This window comes from Dipodomys merriami, unplaced genomic scaffold (genome assembly GCF_024711535.1).
Source record: "Dipodomys merriami isolate MVZ:Mamm:240054 unplaced genomic scaffold, mDipMer1.0.p SCAF_8, whole genome shotgun sequence".
NCBI lineage: Eukaryota > Metazoa > Chordata > Mammalia > Rodentia > Heteromyidae > Dipodomys > Dipodomys merriami.
This window is the reverse complement of record NW_027206401.1, coordinates 30,684,501-30,708,281: the sequence shown is the minus strand read 5'-3', so window position 1 is coordinate 30,708,281 and position 23,781 is coordinate 30,684,501. Positions and strand designations below refer to the sequence as shown.

At 42.3% G+C, this 23,781-nt stretch overlaps 1 protein-coding gene and 1 non-coding gene across 2 annotated transcripts; one reads left to right on the top strand and one right to left on the bottom strand.

Annotated features, from left to right (window-relative positions):
- Positions 1–17: 17 nt before the first annotated feature.
- LOC138819149 (sodium-dependent glucose transporter 1A-like) lies at positions 18–22,106 on the top strand. The gene is made up of 4 exons (XM_070010453.1): positions 18–1,424; positions 11,703–11,871; positions 15,832–15,948; positions 17,698–22,106. The coding sequence occupies exons 2-4, from the start codon at positions 11,706–11,708 to the stop codon at positions 18,633–18,635; spliced, it is 1,221 nt and encodes a 406-aa protein (XP_069866554.1). The 5' UTR covers positions 18–1,424; positions 11,703–11,705; the 3' UTR covers positions 18,636–22,106.
- LOC138819559 (U6 spliceosomal RNA) lies at positions 10,150–10,256 on the bottom strand. The gene has a single exon (XR_011369482.1). It is a non-coding gene; the product is annotated as a U6 spliceosomal RNA (small nuclear RNA).
- Positions 22,107–23,781: the final 1,675 nt, after the last annotated feature.

Below are 23,781 nucleotides of genomic sequence, written 5' to 3'. Positions count from 1 at the left end.
AGCCGCTTGACGCGGGTGTGTGGGAGTTGCGGGTTGCCTGTCTGCTCCACCGCCTGCCTCGCCGGAAACCCAAGTCCGAAGTCCGGCTTCGCCAGGCCCTGCCTGCGTCCAGCCCTGGGGGAGTGGGCATCTGGAGGGACCTCCGGGCCGGAGGGACGGGAGTTCGGGGCCGTGCGCAGCTCGAGCGTTCTCCGGGGTGGCCAAGCTGGAGCTGGAAGCGGACTTCCGTGGGGCTGGGCCTGCGGGGCAGCGGCCGCACCAGGCCGAGGCCCGGGCCGAGAATGCGACGAAGACGGAGACCGTGGAGGGCTCCCGGCGGAGCAGCCGGGGCCAGCGCCTGCTGCGCTGGTTCACCACCGCGGCCGTGTATCTGGCCTTCCTGGGGCTGGTGAGAGCTGGGGCTGCGACCCCCGAGAGCGGAGAGCGGGGCGCGAGCCGGTGTCTTCCATGGGCTAACGCTTGACTGCTCCCTTCACCTCCTGCGCACGGAGCCATCCACTCTGTCTAACACGGGGCATAATTCTGATCAGTAAGGGTTACAATCCAGTGCGAAGTTGATTTTCCTGATGTGTTCCAACTGCAGCAAACTCTCCTCGGTGCTGGATGGAGGCACAAGATACGAAGCTCTCCGCCTCCAACTTAAAAACACAAGCCTGCCTTTTGTGGGATTTCCTTATGGCGATCTGGCTAAAAATGAGGCCAACTGCTAAATTTTGCAGCTAGGGAAATAATGTACAAAAGGAAAGTGACTCCTGAACCTGATTAAGTGAAAGAGTTGGAAACATCACTCTCTCTGCCAACAACCCACTTTTATTTTCTAACTTTCTTTTGATTTTTATAAAGGTGATGGACAGAGGTCTGGTGGTAGTTTCATCTGTCAAGTAATGAGCACATTTCTTTTTGGACAATGCTAACTCTTCTCCCAATCTCAGTCTCTCTCACAATCCACTTTTAACCAGCTCTTCAGCTTTTGCTAGCACAATGCACAAGTGTAGACTTGCCTTTTGCCAACTCCCTAAACTACACCTCCATTGTTTGTTAAAAGCTCACTCTTATCACTTGATGATTATGATCCTTGGAGATGGAAGCTGGAACCTTGGGGAGGAGAATCACTTCTGGTCATTGAGTATCTCTGGAGTCTGAGGCTGAATTCTTTGTTAGAATGTTTTGATGGAGGTACAGAGATGAGGAGGAAAGAAGTCTGTGTAGGTGCTGGGTGTGGCTGGCACTTGCTGTATGCCGACTCTTGGAAGTCCTTAGAAGACCTGACCCAGAGTGGAGCCAGAACTCTGACTTTATCCTATACTAAGTGCTTACTGTGTACCTGTGCCTACTCTTGCTCCATAGTTTTGTTCTGTTCCTTCTAGGGCTGGGGCCCCTGCCTTTGGAGCAGCAGTACAGTCAGCAACAGTTACATTTCACAGGTGAATTGGAAATGATTTTCCATAAAGGATCCAAAGAATTTTCTCTGAAAGCCATCTAGTAGCTCTTACTGAAAAGTACTTAATATTTTTAAGCGCAAATTATCGGTTTCTTTGCCCCAAAATAAGGTTTAGATGTTGGGCAACACTTGAACTAACAACTGTTCACTCAAGAGTCTTCTCAGGCAGTGCCTATTGACAACAAAAAGTGACATATAGAAACTGTAAATTTGCCTCCTTCGCGCATTTTTGGGCAGCATGCAGCCTGGGATGAGATGGCTGCTTGACTGCTCAGCTCCTTCTTCCCAGAATATTACCAGCCTGCAGTTTGTTGACGTAAGGTGGTTACAGACCCCTGTATTCACAGGCCTGTGAGGCAGATTTAGGCTATCAATTATAGTGCCCGTTTTGGTCAGCTTTAATTTTGACTAAAACCTTAAGCACTGACAGCATTTTCATTGGAATAACTGATCCATTTTGCTTCAATATGAAATTCATAGTTTGTAATGGCAAAGCAGCTGAGTAATTCCTTATGCTTTCTACACGTGTCTGTTGGCCATTTGATACACAAAAGTGTGGCTGCATTCACTTTTCCTGTCTTGAGGGCATTCATCACATCAGGGAGACTTCAGTATGACAGTCAACAGAATATAGCCAGAAGCTAAAGTACACTCATTCATATGTGTCTTCAAGAACCAAACATGCTGGGCAGTGGTGGCTCATGCCTGTAACCCTAGCTACACAGGAGGCTGAGATCTTGGTTGAAAGCCAGCCCAGGCAGGAAAGGCCATGAGACTCTTATCTCTACTAAACCACCAGAAGACCAGAAGTGGCACTGTGGCTCAAGTGCTAGAATTCTTGCCTTGAGCTGAAGAGTTGAGGGACAGTGCCCAGGCCCAGACTAAAAAAAAAAAAAAAAAAAGAAAGATCAAATGGTGTAAGTCCACATATTAAAGAAGGTCAAAAGTATTCTAGCACTAGTAGTCGTTATTCTTGTTCAGGGCATGAGGTGATTAATAATCATTGTTGGTTGGGCTGGGAAGGTGGCTCAGTGGTAGAGCACTTGCCTTGCATGCATGAGGCCCTGGGTTCGATTCCTCAGCACCACATAAGCAAGAAGAAAAAAGCCAGAAGTGGCAGTTTGGCTCAAGTGGTAGAGCGCTAGCCTTGAGCTGAAGAGCTGAGGGACAGCACCCAGACCCAGAGTTCAGGCCCCACAACTGGACCAAAAAAAAAAAAATCATTGTTGGCTGTAAGAGACATCCAGTGTTGTAGTTTGCCTTGTAACAAAGCCATAGGAACCTGAGGACCCACTAAATATGAAAATCAGAAAACCTTTAAGTAGCCAAGGTTTACTGTCCATCATTCAGGATGTCTGACAACCAACATTTTGGAGTAGAGTAAGGAGAATGATATTGGATTCTATCTAGGGATTCAAGTGAGGGCTTTCTGCATACTAAGCTAAACACATGTTCTCCCAAGTGATCTATTCCAGCCCTTTAGCTAACTTGTGTAGGAGTGAAATCAAGGGTGTGATAGGCACAACATTGGATTTTGTTTTCAGCACCACACACAAACCTCCAACTTGGACAAAACTAATGCTAAATTTTGTCCCAGGTTAATTGGTTTCAGTTACCATTAATATTCTCACCTGCCTTCCAGAAAGTTGGTTTGACACTTCTGAGCTGGGAGGTCTAATGGGCTACAAGATTTAAATTTCCCCACCTTACAGGTCAGCTTCAAAGTCCATATAAATAGCATCCCACTTACTGGCAAGAGTGAGTGCCAAGAACCTATTAGAAACTTTCCTTAGGGGAAACTACTTTATCTCTACTTATGTAAAGGCTTATTTGGAGTATTGAATGCTTTGGCCTCTGGTTATAGGAAATAAGGAAACTTGGAGGGAAAAATCTATTCATAAGATAGGAGAGAACCACACTATGAGTAGCATTCAATGCAATCAGGATGTTGAACCAAGGGAACAGATTGTAGAACCAGTGCAGTCTTTGGCACTGGAATAGATCGTCTCCCAGTAATGACTGCAGAAGCAATTTGTTACCAATAAATCTGCAAACTTCTAAAAAAGATGTAATGAGAATCTTCCTTGAAACCCTTAATAGCATCCTGTAAGGATTCATAACCTTATTTACTGAAAAAGACCTTACTGGATTTAGTACTGTGACAAATGACTAATTTCTTTACCCACACAGATATTTCCTAGTTCTTATGCATTCACATTTCATTGAAGAAATCACTAGGTAGGCTTTATCTCTCCTCCCCCTTTTTTATTGTGCTGGTACTAGAGCTTAATCTCAGAGCCTGGTACTCACACTTGGCTCTCACTAATGGCTGATGCTCTGCCATATGCCTTCTGACTCCAGGCATTTTTGCTGTGTAATTGAAGATAAGGTTTTGTAGACTTCTCTGTATAGGCTAGCTTTGAACTGAGATCCTTGGATCTCAACCACCTGAGTAGCTAGAATTTCAGGTGTGAGCCACTGGTGACCAGCTTTCAGGTATGTTTCTTCTAGTTGACACTGACTGGTTGTTCACTAGCAGTGTAAGAAACTAGCAGTGATGTCTAGAATATCAGAAGCACTGTCCTCCCTCCCTGTGAGACTTCAAGGTGACTTAATGGGAACATGAAGCAGCCCTGGCAGGATTGGAATTGTTTCCGGTTTCAGAGGTTCACTCACACATCCAACAACTTCTGTGTTTCCTTACTACAGCCTTCTCCTTGGCCAAGGCCATTTGAGTAGGTGGTGCCAAACATTTTCCTATAAATGGTGGTGGGCTTGAGGGGGAAGGTAGGAGCAGGGAAGGACGGGAGAATTGATAATATTTGAAAAAGGGAACAACCTTTCCGTGATGGTGGATATATCTTCATCTGTGGTGTTGGAAAACTGTCAAGTGTACAATGGGAGAAACATAACTGCGCAGATTTACCATACACTAGCTTCACCATACGCTCCCCAACAGGTGTGCAGTGTCAGGAATCTGGCAGGTCCACTTTGAGTTGAGAGGTGTAGATGTTAAGGCTCAAGGTTTGGGAATTTGGGAAGAGAATGGCCTGGTATGATCGCTTCACCAGAGTCTCGGACAGTCAGTGAGGTTGTTTCCAAAAGACAACATCCAGGTTCTAGAGCATCACTTCCTGTTGCTGTCAGCTGCGGGGAGGGGTGCTGAAGGGCTTCTTTGCCCCAGTGAGAATGTATTTGACACAATGCATTAAAGCCTGGCACTCCTGAGTCAGGTGAGCCTATGAGAGGAGGCTGCATGAGGGTCTGCTTTTAGCCTAGACTACTTCACCAAGGCAGTCTCTGCTCTTCAGTGAGAATGGGTCTGATTGGCATCAATTGTCTCTATCTTGGTTGAGGGCACTCCAACCCATTCTGTAGGCTTAGCTAATGATTATCACCTCAGTGATGAGATGTGCAGAGAAGTGAGGCCTTCGGGGGAGATTCAGCCGGAAAGCCCCATGAGAAAAGCACCTGTGCCAGCTGCTACCATTGCAGCGTCAGCCTTTTCTGCATGGGAAGCTGCCCTTCAAGCAGTAAATGCACGGAAGGTGGCAAGGGAGCAAACCTCACCTGTATACATTCAGACAAACCAGCGGGTGCCAGAGTGGAACAGTTAAACCTTCATTGTTCCACTAAAATTATGGACTTGATTAACATTGGTTAGAATCTTTTTTTTAATTAAAGATATTCGTTCCACCGTGATCTGGTGGCCCACGTCTGTAATCTTAGCTACTCAAGAGGCTGAGACCTGAGGATCATGGTTCAAAGCCAGCCCATGCAGGAAAGTCTGTGTGACTTTTTGTTTGTTTGTTTGTTTGTTTTTTGGTCAGTCATGGGACTTGAACCTTGGGTTTGGGTGGTGTCCCTCAGCTCTTCAGCTCAAGGGGAACTCTGCCAGTTGAGCCACAGCACCACTTTTTATTTTCTAGTGGTTTATTGGAGATAAAAATCTCACGAACTTTCCTGCCCAGGTTGGCTTTGAGCCAAGTTCCTTAGATCTCAGCCTCCTGAGTAGCTAAGATTACAGGCCTAAGCCACCCGTTACTGGCTATCCTTGAGACTTTTATCTCCAATTAACCACCAGAAACCTGGAAGTAGCACTGTGGCTCAAGCAGTGGAGTGCTAGCCTTGAGCTGAAGAGCTGAGGCTAGCACCCAGGCCCAGAGACAAGCCCCATGAATGAAAAAAAAAAGATGTTTATCCCACCAATATTTTGTTGTTATAGGTCATTTAATCTCTTCCATGAGGGTTCTTTGAGTGCAGTGCTTTTAATTACAGAAGCTTTAAGGCAGGAATTAGGGCTCATGGCTGAATCCCAGCCATTGAGGAAGTGGAGATGGGAAGACTACCAAAGGGCGATGGTGGTTCAGCTGGTAGAGTGGCGGCCTAGCAAGTGCTGTGCCTTAAATTCAAACTCCTGGACCACAAAGCAATAACATAAAAGCAGAAGCTTTCAAGACTCAGCAAGGTTCAGGCCACACCTAGCAATGGACTTACTATTATTCACTGTGAATTTTGTGGTGATATTGTAGTTTGAACTCTTTGCCTTGTGATTGCTGGGCAGGCATTCTCCACTTCAGTCCTCTAGCCCTTTTTGTCTTACTTATTTTTCTGATAGGATCCCATAGTATTGTCCAGAGTTGGCTTGGGCCATGATCCTTATACCTATGCCCTCCATGTATTTGGGATAACTGGTACACATTACTATATCCAGCTTTTTTGTTAGGATGGAGTCTTGCCAGTTTTTTCTGGGGTTAATCTGAAATCCAGTTCTCCTCTCTACCTCCTATGTATCTGGGATTACAGGTGAGAACCACTGTGCTTGGCCTTAGAAGAATTGAGGCATATCTTTATAATTTCAGTGCTAGCTGACTTAACAGGAAAACTGCATGTCATTCCCTTAGTATTTAATTAATTCTTGTTTTGCTTGATGTTTGGTTAAACATCAAGCTGATGTTTATAAAGACTCTGTTTAATCAGTAGTCTGAGAATTCTTTTTGGGGGGGGAGTCCATTTGTGGGGCCTGAACTCTGGGCCTGAGTGCTGTCCCTCAGCTCTTCAGCTCAAGGCTAGCCCTCTATCACATGAGCCACAGCTCCACTTCCGGCTTTTTTTTTTTGTTTATGTGGTGCTAAGGAATCGAACCCGGGCCTTATGCATTGCAAGGCAAGCACTCTAGCACTGAGCCACCTTCCCAGCCCTAGTTTGAGAATGCTTAACTGTCTTAAGAGTCTTAATGTTCTCAGAACCCCTCACCAGATTAAACAACTCTGAACAACAAGATTTACAATGGTTGGGCTGGGAAGGTGGCTCAGTGGTAGAGTGCTTGCCTTGCATGCATGAGGCCCTGGGTTCGATTCCTCAGCACAACATAAGCAAAAAGAAAAAAGCCGGAAGTGGTGTTGTGGCTCAAGTGGTAGAGCTCTAGCCTTCAGCTGAAGAGCTGAGGGACAGTGCCCAGGCCCAGAGTTCAGGACCCACGACCGGACCAAAAAAAAAAAAAAAGATTTACAATGGTTGTGGTTAGGAACTGACAAGAGTTCATTACAGTAGTGATACAACTGACAACATATGGGGTTTGAACTCAGGACCTAGGGTCTGTCTCTGAGTGTTTTGTGCTCAAGGATTGCCCTTGAGCCACAGCTCCACTTTTGGTCTTCTGGTGGTTATTTGGAGATAAGAGTCTCACAAGCTGGCTTTGAACTGTGGTCCTCAGATGTCAGCCTCCTGATTAGCTAGGATTATAGGCATGAGCCACCTGTTTATGAGCCTGGCCATTTGTTGTTTTTGTTGTATACAACATATTTTAGAAGAGAGGCATTACTATGATTTTGATACTGGCTCAGACTCCTGAGTTCAACTATTCCTCCCGCCTCAGGCTTGGCCACTGTGGCAAGTTCTTGTATATATAAATGTAAAAAGAACTGGAGACTGTGGGTTTGGAATCAAAGGTTAAATACCTGAGTAGCCCGAATGAGGCTCTGAGTTCAAACCCTAATACCACAAAAACAATTAGGAGTGTGACTAGGGCTGCTAGGTTTTCATGAATTTCATCGAATTTCTGAAATGTGTATTTTAACATATAAACATAAGTCAAAGAAATTTTAATATGACTTATTATTTGACAGTGTTCCTTATAGTAAACCCAATATCTCTTTTTATAATGAAAGATAATTTTTGAGCTATTTCAAGGGCCTATCTGGAAAATCCCAAAACTAATTCATGGTCAAGGAAAAGACTTAATTTGATTTTGGGAATTCAACATAAATATCAAAGATTGAAAACACTTTAGTACAACATCAGACATACAGTTAAACAACAGTCTTTCACTTACCCAATGTGATATCAAAGACAAATATAGATATTTATGTAATTGTTGGATAAAACCAGGCATCTTTGTATGTTATAACTTTTCTTACGAAGAACACATTTTATTCCTTGCACAGGTGATTCTCCCCTCTCATTTCTAATAATTTTATTTTCATCTATTAATTAGATTTTTTTAACCTTTGGTGGTCTTAATTTCCAGAATCCAGAGATTCTCCTCTCTCATTTCTGATAATTTTTGTTTCATCTATTAATTCGATTTTTTAACCTTTGGTGGTCTTAATTTTCTTCCAGCAGGAAGGAAACCATTGTGGAGGTGATTGTCTGGATCCAAATTGTTTTCTTCTTTTGCAACCAAGTGAACAAAATTTCCTGGCCAGCTGGTTAAAAACTTTGACTAACATTCATGAAATAGAAAAGCTTTGAAGACTTTCTCCATCTGCTCTTTGTAAGGAATCTCACAAAGGGGCAGTCTCTCATTCATTTACCTCTTTGCATGCACTTGGGAATGATTGCAGACTGCAGCTCATGGACTTCGTGGTATTTGGGTCCTTGCCTGTTACTTTACAATATCATCTAGGGGAAACCTTTCACACCATAACCATAACCAGTATAGGTCTAACGTGTTGTAGTCAGGTAGCCAACATTTTTGTTCCAATTGTTCCCCCCTGTGGTTCTAGAACCATCATTGTTTTGTGACTAAAGTTAAGAAATGTCCCAGAAAGTAAACTCCTCAGATTTGGAAAAACCCGTTTTCAAATGCCACCTGCTTACCTGTGGCCACTGCATACATACAATCCAGTTAGTTACTAGATCTAATGTGATTTAGCCTTGTTTTTAAAGAAAAAAAAGCTGAAATGAAGTTAGAGAACTTAAAACACAGATTCACAGAGCTCAAACCAAAGGGATATCCTGGCCATGCCCCAGTAGTTGTGTGTCACCAGTGAGCACAAAGTGCCCTGGTACACACTTGATACATCCATGGGCCTGGAGGGCTACTTTAGATCCCATATCTGATGTATATCTCTAAAAGAAAAATTTCAGACAAATTGAGTCAATTTGTGGGAACAAAGACACAGTTCATACATTGACTAGTACCTGAGCCAGTAAAGATGGAGATAATTCTTCCCAGGAAGGTGAAACAGGCAAGATTTATAGGCAGAGACAAGAAGTGACTTTTAGAAATGTCAGAACAGGTCAGCTCTTAGCATTTGTTTGTTTAGACGTGTCTCAGCATCCTGTTACTCACTGAACCTGACCTGATTACCTGTAGTTGGTATGACTGGCCATGGCTTCCATATTTGTGTTTTGAAACTTCTTAAAATTAATCTCTAGGTAGTTTTTCAAAGGGGTTTTTAATTCAATGTGTCAGTGTATACATATAATGCATTTTGAAAGGGTTAAGTGTTTGTTACAAGAAGATATTCATCTAGGTTGCAACTTGTCAGTGGTAGAATTTGCAACATATGCAGACAGTTTCAGCCAAGTTGAATTTATTAGAATACCTTGTCATTCAGTAAAATTTTGTTAAAGTCATTGTGTACATGTTCATAAATACCATCATGCTTGTTTCTGAGAAAGTAAGAAAGGCTGATACACTGTGCACCTTTTAACTTTGCGGTTTCTTTGAAGAAATGTAGATGTAGAAATATTTAAATGTTTGATGTCCTGCATAATGTTATTTGTAGTTTAGAGGAAGGACTCTCTCTCTATTTGTTTGTTTTGTTGGCAGTATGAGATTTTGAACTTAAGATTCTTTTTTTTTTATAATTTAATTTTATTTTATTTGTGAACATACTGTACAGAGGAGTTACAATTGCATGGGCAGGATAATGCGTACATTTCTTACCAAGCATTGCAGCCTCCTCCTGTGTTTACCCTTCACATACATTCCCAGCCTCCCCCCTCCCCCCCAATCCCAATCCTTCTCCTTCCCCCCCCTTCCCCCCCCGCCCCCCCGCACCGACGTTTTAAAGCTCGTTTTGGACATGACAACTTGTACTTCTCATTGTTGCAACAGGTCCACCTGTATCCTTAAACAACTGGTTTTTCCCCATCTCCTCCTCAAGTTATACTGACATCAAATATAGTGAAAGCAGGGGTTATACTGTGGGGGAGGGACATACAAAGCAACAAAGAGATAATCTTATAAATGCGTTAGAAACACATGCATGAAAGAAAAAAACCTTAAAATACACATCTAAGGGTTCATTTTCCTGACATCACATTATCTGACCTTTTCCACTTGACTCATACATATACTAGATATTACAAATAAGGGAAACCATGGGACCTATGTTTCTTTGTGCCTGGCTTACTTCACTTAATATAATTTTTTCCAAGTTTTTCCATTTCCTAACAAATGGGGCAATGTCGTTCTTAAAAATATGGAACGCTTCACGAATTTGCGTGTCATCCTTGCGCAGGGGCCATGCTAATCTTCTCTGTATCGTTCCAATTTTAGTATATGTGCTGCCAAAGCGAGCACTGAACTTAAGATTCTTGTGCTTGCTAAGCGGGTACTCTAATTCTTGAGCCACAGCTCCACCCCTTTCTGTTTTAAATGTCTTGCCATTTTGCCTAGAGCCAGCCTGAACTGTGATCCTCTTTCTCATGGCCTTACACATGGTGGGGACAAAAGATGTAAACCAAGATGCCTGGAGTAGTTGAGATGGTCTTGATAACCTCTTGCCAGGCTTGCCTGGTTGATGCCTCATGAATAGCTGAGATTACACCCATGAGCCTGCACTTGCCATTATCATTGTATTAACAACATAAGAAATGAAGATGTTTTAATAATTTAAAATTTTAACATTTGAATTCTTGTATTAGTACATACAAGATACTTGATATTACTGTCACTTGGATAGTATATTTGAGTATATATGTAATTGGGTGTGGGGGGCTGGAAATGTGGCTTAGAGACAGAGTGCTTGCCTAGTATGCATGAATCCCTGGTTAAATTACTCAGTACTAAATAAACAGAAAGAAGCCAGAAGTGGTCCTGTGGCTCAAGTGGTAAAGCCTTGAGCAGAAGAATCTCAGGGACAGTGCCCAGGCCTGAGTTCAAACCCCAGGATAGGCAAAAAAAAAAAAAAAAAAAAAAAAGGGACCAGAAGTGCTCAGAAAACCCTTCCCAAAAGAATAATGATAATGTTACATTCTGTAAGCGTTCAGTCAGAATAGTGTTTTTAAGCTATTGTTCACAAAGAAAGAGCATTACATTAAAAAGCCAAAGGAATGAAATACGTATTGCTTTAATGGAATGTTGTAGATAGAAGAAAAACCATGGGAGTATATAGCTCTAGTAATAGAAGTATTATCATAGATTTAATTTTTTTCTTAATTTTTAAATTGTTATTATAAAGATGAGGTACAAAGGGGTTACAGTTTTGTAATCAGGTAAAAAATACATTTCTTCTTTTTGAACAATTTCATTCCTTCCCTGGCTTTGTTCCAGTCAATATATTATATGGCAACACAGCTTTGTGTGAGTTTGTGTGTGTGTGTGTGAATGTTTTGTATATATTTTTATTGTAAACATACTGTAATGAGGGGTTATATTATATAGGTAATGAGTACATTTCCTATAGAGCATTGTTTCCTTCTTTTTTCTCCCTACCATCCCTTCCCTCCCCACCTTCCCAACTCCTCCCTCCCCCCACCAAGTTGGAAAGTTCATTTTCAACATTTTACATCTCATTGTTACAATGGGTCATCCTGTATCCTTATTTCAACATTTTGTGATTTCTCTTCCCTTCCCTAAATTAGAAAAATGTATATACAAGATGCAGGGCACCGGAATCAAACACAGTGGAACAGGAGTTATATCATGGGGGAGCCTCACAGTTTTTATAGTAGGAATAGATACTACCACTTAGATGTTATTTATGTTAATGATTGTTAATAAAAAGCTTCATCTTTTCAATTTTAGGGAATGAGTACTGCTATACTGGGACCCACATTTCAAGATCTGGCCACTAATGTGAACCGCAATATCAGCAGCCTTTCGCTAATATTTGTTGGCCAGGCCTCTGGCTTTTTGTGTGGCTCCATGATTGGAGGAGTTCTTTTTGACTTTGTGAACCATGTTTTAATTTTGGGTAAGTACAGATTTTCACAATGTGGTGGCATTCAATGAGTTCCCAACCTAGCTCTCACTGGCTCTTCCTGCGCACTAAGATGGTGGTGTTCCAGGTCACTACCGTGAACCACAACATCAGCAGCCTTTGTGGGTTGTGCTTTAGGATGTTTGTGTGGCTCTGTGATCAGAGCAGTTCTTTTGCAGTGTATGATTCAGTTTTTACTTTGGGGCAAGGAAACAATGATCTTTGCTTCTTTGTGCCTGTCACTGAATTTACAACTGGGTGCTAAATGCGAAAACTTGACAGCTGGGATGGGAGGTGTTTCAGGGTCCTCCACAGAAGCTAGGTCTCCATAGGTCTCACCTTGGCAGCCACAGGGCATCTGGGCTGGGCCACCCGGAGCCTTGATTAGCCCTCAGGTGTGCTGATGGCAGTCCTGAGCCTCCCGACTTCCAGGGGAACTGAGGCACCATGTCACACACTTGTCCCAAAACTCTGCCCATCAGCTAGGGCAGGTCTCTAGGTATGTCTGGGGCCAGATGAGCTTTGGAAACATGGCCAGGCTCTCTGGACTCTGGGTTGACAGTGTGGGGCAGGGGATGGTGATGCACTGACACAGGCTGCACGTTTGTCCTCCTGTTAGTGATGAGACTGGTCCCTGTGCCACAGTCTAGAGGATTTTGACATGCTGGCAACGATTTTAATATGCTGTGGTTTGAATAGGGTGACAGGTTTCAAGAAAATTTAGTTGAATATGATGAAAAAGAGAATGGAGAATAAGTAATCACCAATGAATAACCAATGACTTCCAAGTCATTCAAAGCATGAAGTTCTTTTATTCCCCTCCATATTCCCCAAACTACTCAGTTTAGTAAAGTTTAATGACAGGATACCATAGTGATTGAATACTATTTTGCCTTTTCATATTGTTAAGTCATACTAAAAGCTACTCAGTTTCTCTGCTTTTTTTTTGCCAATCCTAGGTCTTGAACTCAGGACCCGGGCACTGTCCCTGAGCATCTTAATGCTCCAGGCTAGTGCTCTGCCACTTGAACCACAGTTCCACTTCTGCCTTAGTTTCTTAAATGTGAAATATTTAAGTAAACATTTAGACTTATAAACAGGCCCAAAGTATAGAACTTTGCTTCATATTAAATTTATTTATTTATGTATTTATTTTTTGGGTCCAGTTGTGGGGCCTGAACTCTGGGCTTTGGCATTGTCCCTCAGTTCTTCAGCTCAGGGCTAGCGCTCTACCACTTGAGTCACAGCGCCACTTCTGGCTTTTTTCTTTTTTGCTTATGTGGTGCTGAGGAATCGAAGCCAGGGCCTCATGCATGCAAGGCAAGTGCTCTACCACTGAGCCACCTTCCCAGCCCCATATTAAATTTATTAGAGTATTAGCAACACTCTGATGCTGTTGAGATTATAGTAACAGAATCTGTATAATCCATAAACTTTATAAAATATTTAGATAAATTTATGACTAGTAGAGGTAGCACCTCTCATTTGCTAATGATTATCCTGTTTTTTTTTTCCAATTTTTTTTTATTTTTGGAGGGACCATTCATGGGGCCTGAACTCTGGGCCTGGGTGATGTGTTTCAGTTCTTCAGCTCAAGTCTAGGGCTCTAACCTCTTGGGTCACAGTGCCACTTCTGGCTTTTTCTGTTTTTATGGTGCTGAGGAATTGAACCCAGGACCTCGTGCATCAAGCAAGCACTCTATCAGTGAGCCACATTCCCAATCCAATTTTCTCAGTTTAATAATTATATCTTTTTGGTTCATTTTTTAATGATGATAACTTGACCTACGACCCTAGCGAATATTGATCTTTCCTTCTTGTTCTCTGTGTTCTTCCTTTCTTCCTTCCTTCCTTTCTTTTTCTTTCTTTCTCTTTCTTTCTTTCTTTCTTTCTTCCTTCCTTTCTTTCTTTTCTTCCTTCCTTCTTTCTTTCTTTCTTTCTTTCTCTCTTCTTTCTTTCCTTCCTTCCTTCCTTCTTTCTTTCTTTCTTTCTTTCTTTCTTTCTTTCTTTCTTTCTTTCTTTCTTTCTTTCTTTCTTTCTTTCTTTCTTTCTTTCTCTGTCCCCTTCCTCCCTCCCTTGTTACCTGCCTCCCTTCTTCCCTCCCTCCCTCCTTCTCTTCCTTCTTTCCTTCCTTCCTTCCTTGCTTTCTTCTTTCCTTCCTTCCTTCCATACTTCCTTCCTGTTTTCCTTTCCTTCTTACTCTGTTTCTTCCATTCTCTCTCCCTTCCTTTTTCTTTCTTTCTCTCATTCTCTCATTCTTTCGCTCCCTTCCTCCCCCTCCCTCCCTCCCTCCCGTCATCCCTTTCTTCTTTCCTTTCTGCCTTTCTTCCTTTCTCTTTCCCTCTTTCTTCCTCTGCCTCCCTCCTCCCCTCCTTCGATCCCTCCCTCTTTCTTTCTTTCTTCCTTTCTTCCTTCCTTCCTTCCTTCCTTTCTTTTTCTTTATTTCTCTTTCTCTCTTTCTCTCCCTCCTTCCCTCCCTTTCTTTCTTTCTTTCTTCCTTCATTCCTTCCTTTTTTCTTTTTCTTTATTTCTCTTTCTCTCCCTCCTTCCCTCCCTCCCTCTCTCCATTTTCCTTCCTTCCTTCCTTTCTTTTTTCTTTCTTTCTTTCTTTCTTTCTTCCTTTTCCCCTCCCTCCTTCCGTCCTTCCTTCCCTCTTTCTTCCTTCCTTTGTTCCTTCGTTCATTCCTTCCTTCCTTCCTTCCTTCTTTCATTTTGTTAGGGACCGGTTCTCACTATGCAGCTCAGGGTGCACTGGAAAATGCAATTCTTCAGCCTCAACCTTACAAGTAGAATTAAAGGTGTGAGCCACTATGTCTGGCTAATACGTGTGTGTGTGTGTGTGTGTGTGTGTGTGTGTGTGTGTGTGTGTGTATGTGTGTGTGTGTGTGTGTTGGGGGGGAGGTTACTAGAGTTTGCTCTCAGGTGCTTCTGTTTGCTTGTCATATGCTCTACCACTAAGCCATAACTTTAGTCCTTTCTAAATGTTTCTTATTATTGATATAGGGTTTTGATTCTGTTTTATTAATATTTTTTATTGTGAAATTACTGTACAGAGGGGTTACAGTTCCATGAGCAAGTTCCATCAAGCACTGTTGCCTCCTCCTTTGTTTTTCCCCTACCATCCCTTCCGTCCCATCTCCACAACTACACCTCCCCCCGCAGTCCCCTATCCCACCCCCTTCCTAAATTGTACAGTTCGTTTTTCAACATAGTGTCTTCTACATCTCATTGTTGCAATGGGTCAACCAGTATCCCTATTTAAACATTTTGTTTTTTTCCTTTCCCTCCCCAAATTAGACCAACATTGAATACAGTGCAAACAGGGGTTATACCATGGGGGAGGAACATACAAAGCAACAAAAAGTAATCACATGGTAGGGTCGTGTTATGGTAGACTTCCCACAGCAGCTAGGATGACAGGCTTGTACCATCCACCCCCTCGCTCCCCGATTCTTCTGCTGAGGTAGAGTCTCATGGACTTGTCTGCCTGGGCTGGCCTAGTCTGAGATCTAACTTTCCCCTGTAGCTGACAGGCAGTTACCATCATACCCACCTATGGCTTGCTTTCTTTTTGTATGGTTATTGGGATTTGAACTTGGGGCCTTGCACCTGCTAGACTAGCACTCTACCACGTGACTCATGCCTCTAGCCCTGCTTTTTTTTTTGCTGATTATTTTACAGATGGAGTCTAGTGAACATTTCTGCCTGTGTCTCAAGCCATGATCATCCTAGATCTTAGCCTCCTGAGTAGCTAGAAATAAGCATAAGCCACTGGCAGTCTGTGTCAGCTCCAGCTCTTGGTTTCTAAGGGATTTTGTGCCCAGGATGGCTACAAACCTCAATCCTCCCAGACTCAGCCTGCCAAGTCACTAGGTTTAAGGGTGGAGGGGGTGGGTTGGGGTAGGGGAGGAGGCATCTGCATACCATACAAGTTGACTTTCTTACTTTTTCTAGGGGTGTCAATGCTGGCTACCACTGTTGGTCTTTATCTTATCCCTTTTTGTAAGAACGCAGCATTGCTGATTGTCGTGATGGCTCTCTTTGGGGCTGCGGTTGGCACTATTGATACAGGTCAGTGGGACCTTTGTTCTATCCAAGAGTGGGTGCTTTCTGTTAGAAAAGTTGAGCTGATGATGCTAAACTTTGCCTTGTAATAATTAGAAACAACAGAAATTTACTCAGGTGATAATTAAACCTAGATGGGTAATTATCTACTAGGTTAAAACTTTGTAACCATTATTTCGCTGTGAAAGCACAGACAGAAGCAGACATATTATTATCACACATAATGTACACAGTATTTATACAATGTACATTATACAAAATAAAAAATGTACAAAGGCATTTCGATTTAATATGTCAATCTATGTGTATAATGCTTTTGTGTGTGTGTGTGTGCATAAATGTGTGCATAGGTGAAGGTCCTGGGGCTTGAAGACATGGCCTGGTATGGTCCCTGAGCTTTTTTGCGCAAGGTGAGCACTCTACCACCTGAGCCACAGCTCCACTTCCACTAATTAATTGGAGATAAGGGTCCCACAGGCTGGCTTTGAACCAAAATTTTCATATCTCAGGATCCTGAGTAGCTAGGATATCATGAGAATCAAGGATTAAAGGCATGAGCTACCTGCACCCAGCTTAGCACAGTGTATCTTGATGAATGTCACCCCTTCCACATGCTCTTCCCTTGTGTCCAGTCCTAAAAGTTACGTGGTTCTGTTTTCTCATATGTATATTGAATATTATGACTGCATTCACCCACTCTTGCTCTCTCTATTCCAGACACACAATCTAAAATAGATCTTCCCTCCCAAGCTTAGAGAAATCCATGTAATTCACGACTTTCCCATGTTTCTTTTCTGTTATTTTCTTTCTCTAAAGTTTCTGGTCTTGTACAACAGATGTTCTCCATGTGCAATCATGTCCTTGAAAACCTGCTGAAAAACACATGTGATACTGTTTACCATTATTGATTACCATTGCTTATGCCTCCCTTTCCCATGCTAAAGTTACTTGATGCCAGGTGCTGGTGGCTCCTGCCTTTAATCCTTGAGTCTCATGAGGCTGAGATCTAAAAGATCCTCCTTTGAAGCCAACCTGGGCAGAAAAAGAACAACAAGTAAAAAGCAAGGCTGAGAGTATGGCTCAAGTGGAAGACTCCCAGCCAAGCAAGCAGAGCAAGCAAGTCTGAGACCGTGAATCCAAACCCCAGCCCTGCCAAAAAAACAATTAAAAATATTGTAAATTCTCCAGGCTTAATTTGTGCATAAAATTTCAGTGATGGAATTATGTGCTTATCTGAAAATATCTGATTACAAAGCAGACAGCCAAAGCCTTGATGCTCTTGCATTTCAGCTTGCACATGCTCAGAGTAGGTGCAGATCTTGTTTTCTGTAATAAGAACACAGGGATCCTGGGGGGTGCAGGTCCTCAATGGGCATCTTGCATCTATTTTACACATCAGTAAATTTTCCTCATTTGGAACTGACTACCAATTTCAAGTATGTAATGGTCTAGTAATTTGGCCACTTGATAAAATTTTTACCTAGTTTATATCCATACTTAAACAAATATGAATACCAAATTTCTCTGTAGTATGGAATTGGCAAGTTTTGTAATAAGCCTTTGGTCTGGCACTAGGATGTAAACAGTGACCATGGATGAATAAGTGATGTTAGGACACATTGTTCTCTGCTCCTGAGTCTCACAGAATTGATACAGGGCCAATGGGTGATGACTAAGGACTGAACAGAGCTACTGACACCGACTGATCTCTCTAACAATAATGACTGTGTTTTCTTCCCTGTCTTTCATTGGTAGGTGCGAATGTCGTCATCTTGGCTCTTTGGAGGGACAAGGGCCGCCCCCACATGCAGGCCTTACACTTCAGTTTTGCCCTGGGTGCCTTCCTGGCTCCCCTGCTGGCTAAACTGGCCCTGGGCCCCACAGTGTCTGCTGACAACCACACAGAGCCCGACTTTCTCCCTGCAGCCCTCAATTCCTCTTCTGAAGCCACCTCAGACCCTCTACTCGCAGCTCCCCATGACATGAACTTACTGTGGGCTTATGCTTCCATAGGCACTTACATTCTCGTAGTTTCTCTCCTTTTCTTTGCTCTGTTCTGCATGAAAAGCTCAAGGCAGGGACAATCAACATCATGTGCTCAGCAATCTCGAAGAGCTCAATACCACAAGGCCCTTCTCTGTCTGCTTTTTCTGTTCTTCTTCTTCTACGTTGGGGTTCAGGTGACATACACTTCTTACCTTTTCTCCTTTGCCACCACCCATGTTGGCATGGACGAGAGAGAGGCAGCTGGCTTGAACTCCATCTTCTGGGGGGCCTTCGCAGCCTGCAGGGGCCTGGCAATCCTCTTTGCCACGCGTTTTGGCCCTGCCACCATGATTGTGTTGAGCAACGTTGGCAGCCTGGCCGCCTGTTTGTTTCTGGTGCTTTTTCACAGGAGCCCCATTTGTCTCTGGATAGCAACCTCCGTGTATGGGGCCTCCATAGCCACCACGTTTCCCAGCGGTGTTTCTTGGATTGAACAGTACACCACCGTCAGTGGCAAATCTACTGCATTTTTTCTGATTGGTGGTACTCTGGGAGACATGGCTATTCCTGCAGTAACTGGAATTCTTCAGGGGCAATTCCCAGATTTACCAGTACTCATGTACACCTGTTTGGGGTCAGCAATCTTCACGGCTATTTTGTTTCCTGTAATGTATAAATTAGCCACCTTGCCTCTAGGTCACCAGTAAAAAGGACACAAAAAGAGTGAGGGGAAGAGAGCTCAAACCTTGAGTTCTAGGCTGTGAAGAAGAGAATGGAGGAGAATGATGCAAAAAATGTTTTGAAGTGGTTGAGATGAATAATTCAACGGGATCCTTTGTAATGAAAACCATTAATTAAAAATATGTTGGATCCCATAGCCAGACTTTCCAACTAATTGCTGTCCAATGCATTGCTATTTAAATACTGCTCAGTTAATATCTGTGAATCCCTTAAGAAGCTCCTTGCCAGAAGCCAGGACAAAGGAACTGATGTGTAGAGAGGGCAGAATGCTTAGTGAATACCTTGACTAATTGCCACTCCTGAACAAATCAATCAGAATTTAGAAGATTTTCAGCATGCTTTCACATTTCAATTCTAGATCTATTTACATTAAATGGTAAAAAGTTTTGAAGTGTTCAATAATTCCTAGTCTTTCATAACTACCAGGTCTGATAAAGATCATCCTATGAGATTTGTGTTGGGCAAGAGAGTAAGTAGGTGATATTTATAATCTCTACTATTTAGAATCTGCTAAACAGTCATGAATTTTTGAGAAGTTGGGTAGTATCTAAATAGAGTAAAACCAAGCAAAACCCTCTAAACAAACAACCCTACACACGTAGAACATATTAGCTAAGCACATAGACATCAACATTCTCCCTGGGAAGCTGGAGAGAGTCATTTCATTAAAGAGCACCCGTGGTATGGAGAGATAAGTTCATAATCTGTCATTTTAGAGGAAGAATGATAATGACTGACCTGACTTCTATGAAGGAAACAGCCAGGTCAGGACACCTAGCTTCAAGAATGACTTTGTGTTCTGAGGCATTTCATGGAGGCCTTACCTGTGTCCTGATCTGTGAGGCTTGGTATTAAAATGAGATAGTTTCCAAATCAAAAGATCCTTTGATTTCTAAAGTTAGTGCTAAGTATTTCTTAGGATTTACTATAAGTTTCAGCCCATTTTTCCTTTTGAATGAGAAGTAAAATAAGAGTAATAAAAAGCCTTAAAATGTGTTACTAAGTTTGGTGCCAATGGCTGGCACATGCCTATACTCCTGGCTATTCAGGCTGCTGAGATTGGAGGGTCACAGTTAGAAGCTAGTCTGGGCAATAAAGTCCATGTGACTCTTACCTCCAGTTAATCACCACAATCCAGAAATTGGGCTGTAACTCAAGGGGTAGAACGTGCTATTTTTCAGCAAAAAAGCTCAGGGATAGTGCCCAGGCCCTGAATTCAAGCCCCAGAACTCGCAAAGTACATAAATAAAATGATTGTGCTACTATCCCAACTGCACAGAAGACAGAGATTGCAGTTTGAGACCTCCTGAGCAAAGTCCTTAGACCTTGTCTCAAAACATAAGGAGAATCGAGCACCTGTGGCTCATGCCTGTAATCCTAGCTACTCAGGAGGCTGAGATCTGAGGATCATGGTTCAAAGTCAGCATGAGCAAGAAAGTCCATGAAACTCTTATCTCCAAAAAACCATGAAAAAACCAGAAATGCCACTGTAGCTCCAGAGGGCTAGCCTTGAGCTGAAGGGCAGAGGGACAGCGCTCAGGCCCCCTGTTCAAGCCCATGACTGACAAAACAAAAACAAAAAATCAAAAAGAAGCTGTTTGCAGTATTTCATGATTTTGATCCCAGCTACTTAGAATGCACAGGTAGGAGGATTGTAGTCTGACGCTGGCTCCCAGGAAAAACAGTAATGCTTTATCTGAAGAAGGAAAAATACAACTGAAGCTAAAAGGGTTGGAGATATCACTTATAGTGGTAGAGGTATAGCTTATAGTGGTAGAAAACTTGCTTAGCCAGTACAAGGTCCTGAGTTCAAGCCCCCATACAAAAAGTAAAGAATGAGCCAGTAATTTCATAGGCAAATTTAAATATACTAATGTTTGATAGTTTATAGAGAATACTTGCTGGAGCCTGCTGGCAACAAAAGGGAATCCTGAATTAGGGGGCGAGGATGCGGAAAAATAAAGACATAACACAAAGGATGGGGTCGGGAGGTCTGCAGCTCAAGACTGCAGCACCGTTTATTTGTAACTTTCCTTATTATATACTATTAGCAGTCAAGAGGTAACATAAGGTTACCATAGTGCAGAGAAACAAGGAAAATTTTAATAAACACAAGGTGCAGTAAAAACAAGTCAACTGGTAGAAAGTAAAATAAACTCTGCAGACCGCAAAGCAACCCCGGGCACCAGGTGTTTTTCATGAAAGCCAGGTCCTTGTAGGTGCCTTCAAGTGAGCACAGGGGTCAAGCTGACCTTGGAGCTTTACTGAATTTCATTGATACAGAGGCATTTTCTCCACACTTTTCATATTTCTGAAATCAGAACTATCTGAAAATGAACATTTAAGCTTGTAACCAAGTTAATCCACAGCTTTTATCTCATACACACATGTAGTGTAATGTAGGTTTTTATTTCTTATTTTTATTAGCTTAAAGTAGTTGCACAAAGGGGTTTCAATTTTATTCAGGGAAATACAATAATTTACCCAAATTTGGGGATTGTAGTATCTTTTTCAATTTTTTAAAAGTCAATTCCCCCCCACATTGCTGATTATTGAATCCTTGGACTTGCCTATACTAGCTAGTGCTTCCCCACTGAGCTAAGAGGAAAGGATATTTTTATTGTCAGTTTTCCCTCTCTTGATGCTGTGATGGGTCTTGGAGACACAGTTCTGAGGGCAGAGGCTAGTGGAAGGTTACTACAGTAGTAGCAGCACCGCTGTCAGCCAACCCCACGGGGGTTCTCTACCTGAGGGTTGTCTGGGTCTTGAGACTGGATTTGGCTTTTTCTGAATAGTTTTCTTGAGATAAGAGACTCACAGATTTGCCTGCCTGGGCTGTCTTCAAACTTTGTCCTCAGATCTCAGCATCCTGAATAGATAAGGTTACATGTGTGAGCCACCACTGGTTTTGAATGGTGATGACATCCTGCAGGGATGGGTCAGATGGTAAGTTGAGTTAAATTAGTGAATGTAATTAAAGAGGCAGCATCTTTCGCAGGGATTGGAATAGATGGCCCAGCCATCATCCAGGGCTCCTGCTCCCTAAGTGTGAAATACTTGGGACCCCAAAGTAGAGGTGAGAAGGTGGCTTGGTGGCCTAGAAGTCAGGATTGGGAAAGAACTTTATATTTAAATAGACAAACTGATGTGTCCATCCTTGGATAAATAAGTAGAACTGATGCCAGATTTTGTTCACTTCTTCCCAAGTTTTGCACTGTATTACATTTAATTTCTGATTGCAATATAGCTGCTTTCTCTCATTGCATGTACATAAATTTCCTGTTGAAAACAAGTTGCTTTGTTTTGTCTTCAGTGAAACACAGACCCTTTATTGACCTCTGACCATTTACCTTCTATGTCCACTACAACATTGCTTAGGTTAACAATGAGCAACTTTGTAGAATGCTGATGAAGATATTACAAGCCTCTTGTTCTTCTTGGAAATCTACACTGGATTTCACAATCCAAAATATAAATTTCTATTGTGCTTGCATCACCAATACCCAAGATAATCCACTTAAAGAGAAAAGCTTTGTGTTTCTACTCATAGTTTTAGACGTTCTAGCCCTGATTGCTTAGCTCTGTTGTTTTTAGTCATGTAGCAAGGCAGCAACTCATGACAGGAGCATCTGGCATTGTAAAACTTCTTACCTCAAGCTCAGAGCCCAAGAGAATGAGAAAGGGACCAGGGCACCAAAATCACTTTATAGAGCAAACAACTAGTGACCTGATCATCTCCCTTGAAGTCCCACCTCTTTATGACTCCTCCACTTGTAGGAACCAAGCCTTAGCCTAGGAGCCTTTGGGAGACATTCAAAACCCCAACCATGATATAATGTCTGGTCCTGAAGAGTTCATTTCCATTTCCCTTTCTTTGAGCACTGCTGGAGCCTCCAAAATCCATTATTTCAGTGTAATCTCCATGATTCTTCCCAGTACTGACTATTATGGTATTGTGCAAAGCCGAAGTACAAGGTCTCCATGGAGACTCAAGGAAACTCTTAGTTGTGATTCCCTCTAATAACAAAAAAGAAAGGTAGATACCTGCCAGATACAATGGAGGTATAATCTCAGGGTCCGCATCTCCTCCAACAGGGAGGAGTTGGAAATAGAAGGAAAGATCAAAAGTCTAAACATAGAGCTTTCCTATGACCCAGCAATTCCACAAACAAGACCACACAACCAGGTTCATTGCAGCATTGTTGACTAAATCCAAGATATAGAATCAACCCAGATGCCTCTCAGTGTGTGAATGGATCAAGAACATTTAGTAAATATACACATTGGAATTCTATGCTTCCATCAGAAAGTATGATACTGCCCCATGAGTTAGGAGATGGACAGACTAGGGAAAATGTATATTAAGTGAAATAAGCTACACCCAAAGAGACAAAGGTTGCATGTTTTCCCTCATTCGTAGTAATTAAAATGTGCCTATAAATCTATAAGTAAACACAATGAATGATGAAAGACCAAGAAATACACTTAATCAGGACTCTAAACATTCTCCCAGTGGGACCAAAGGAGGATAGCGTCACAAAGGCTCATGTGTATATCAGAAAAGCTATGTGTATGTGACCATGTAAAATGATATTTATGAAATGAACTCCAAGAAGTGGAATGGAGGCTTTTTATTATTTTACTTTTTGTGCTTTTCTCCTTTTGTCGTCATTTTTGCCTTCGGTACTTGTTGTGTTGTAGGTAAGTGTATCTATTTGGGGGAGGGTAAGGGAGTCACAGAAATGGGAAACAAAGGGTGTCAAATGCAGGAGTGATATTTACTAGACACTCTGCTGAAAAGGAACTATACACCTTGTGGAGGAGGGAGGTCAGGAGGGAAAGCTGAGAGAAAATGAGGGAAGAGGTGACACTTCAAACAGAAGTGGAAGGAGCAAATTGTTTCTAAGTCAGAAGAGGAGGGCTCACCGCAGAAAAAGGTATCCCAGAAGAAACAAAAATTTATGGCACTGTAATAAGTTTAGCATAAAATAAATGCAAATAATTGAACATTGCTTATCGTTATTTTTTAAAAAAGAAAGGTTCTCATTACCTGACTTTTGTGACTGTAACCCTGCTATACATCATCTTTACAATAAAAAGAAAAAGGAAAAG

Excerpts from the sequence above, each read along its gene's own strand:
- LOC138819149 (XM_070010453.1), top strand. The coding sequence starts at position 11,706 with ATGAGTACTGCTATACTGGGACCCACATTTCAAGATCTGGCCACTAAT. Across the intron at positions 11,872-15,831 it reads GAACCATGTTTTAATTTTGG|GGGTGTCAATGCTGGCTACC; the intron begins GTAAGTACAGAT and ends TACTTTTTCTAG. Across the intron at positions 15,949-17,697 it reads GGTTGGCACTATTGATACAG|GTGCGAATGTCGTCATCTTG; the intron begins GTCAGTGGGACC and ends TTTCATTGGTAG.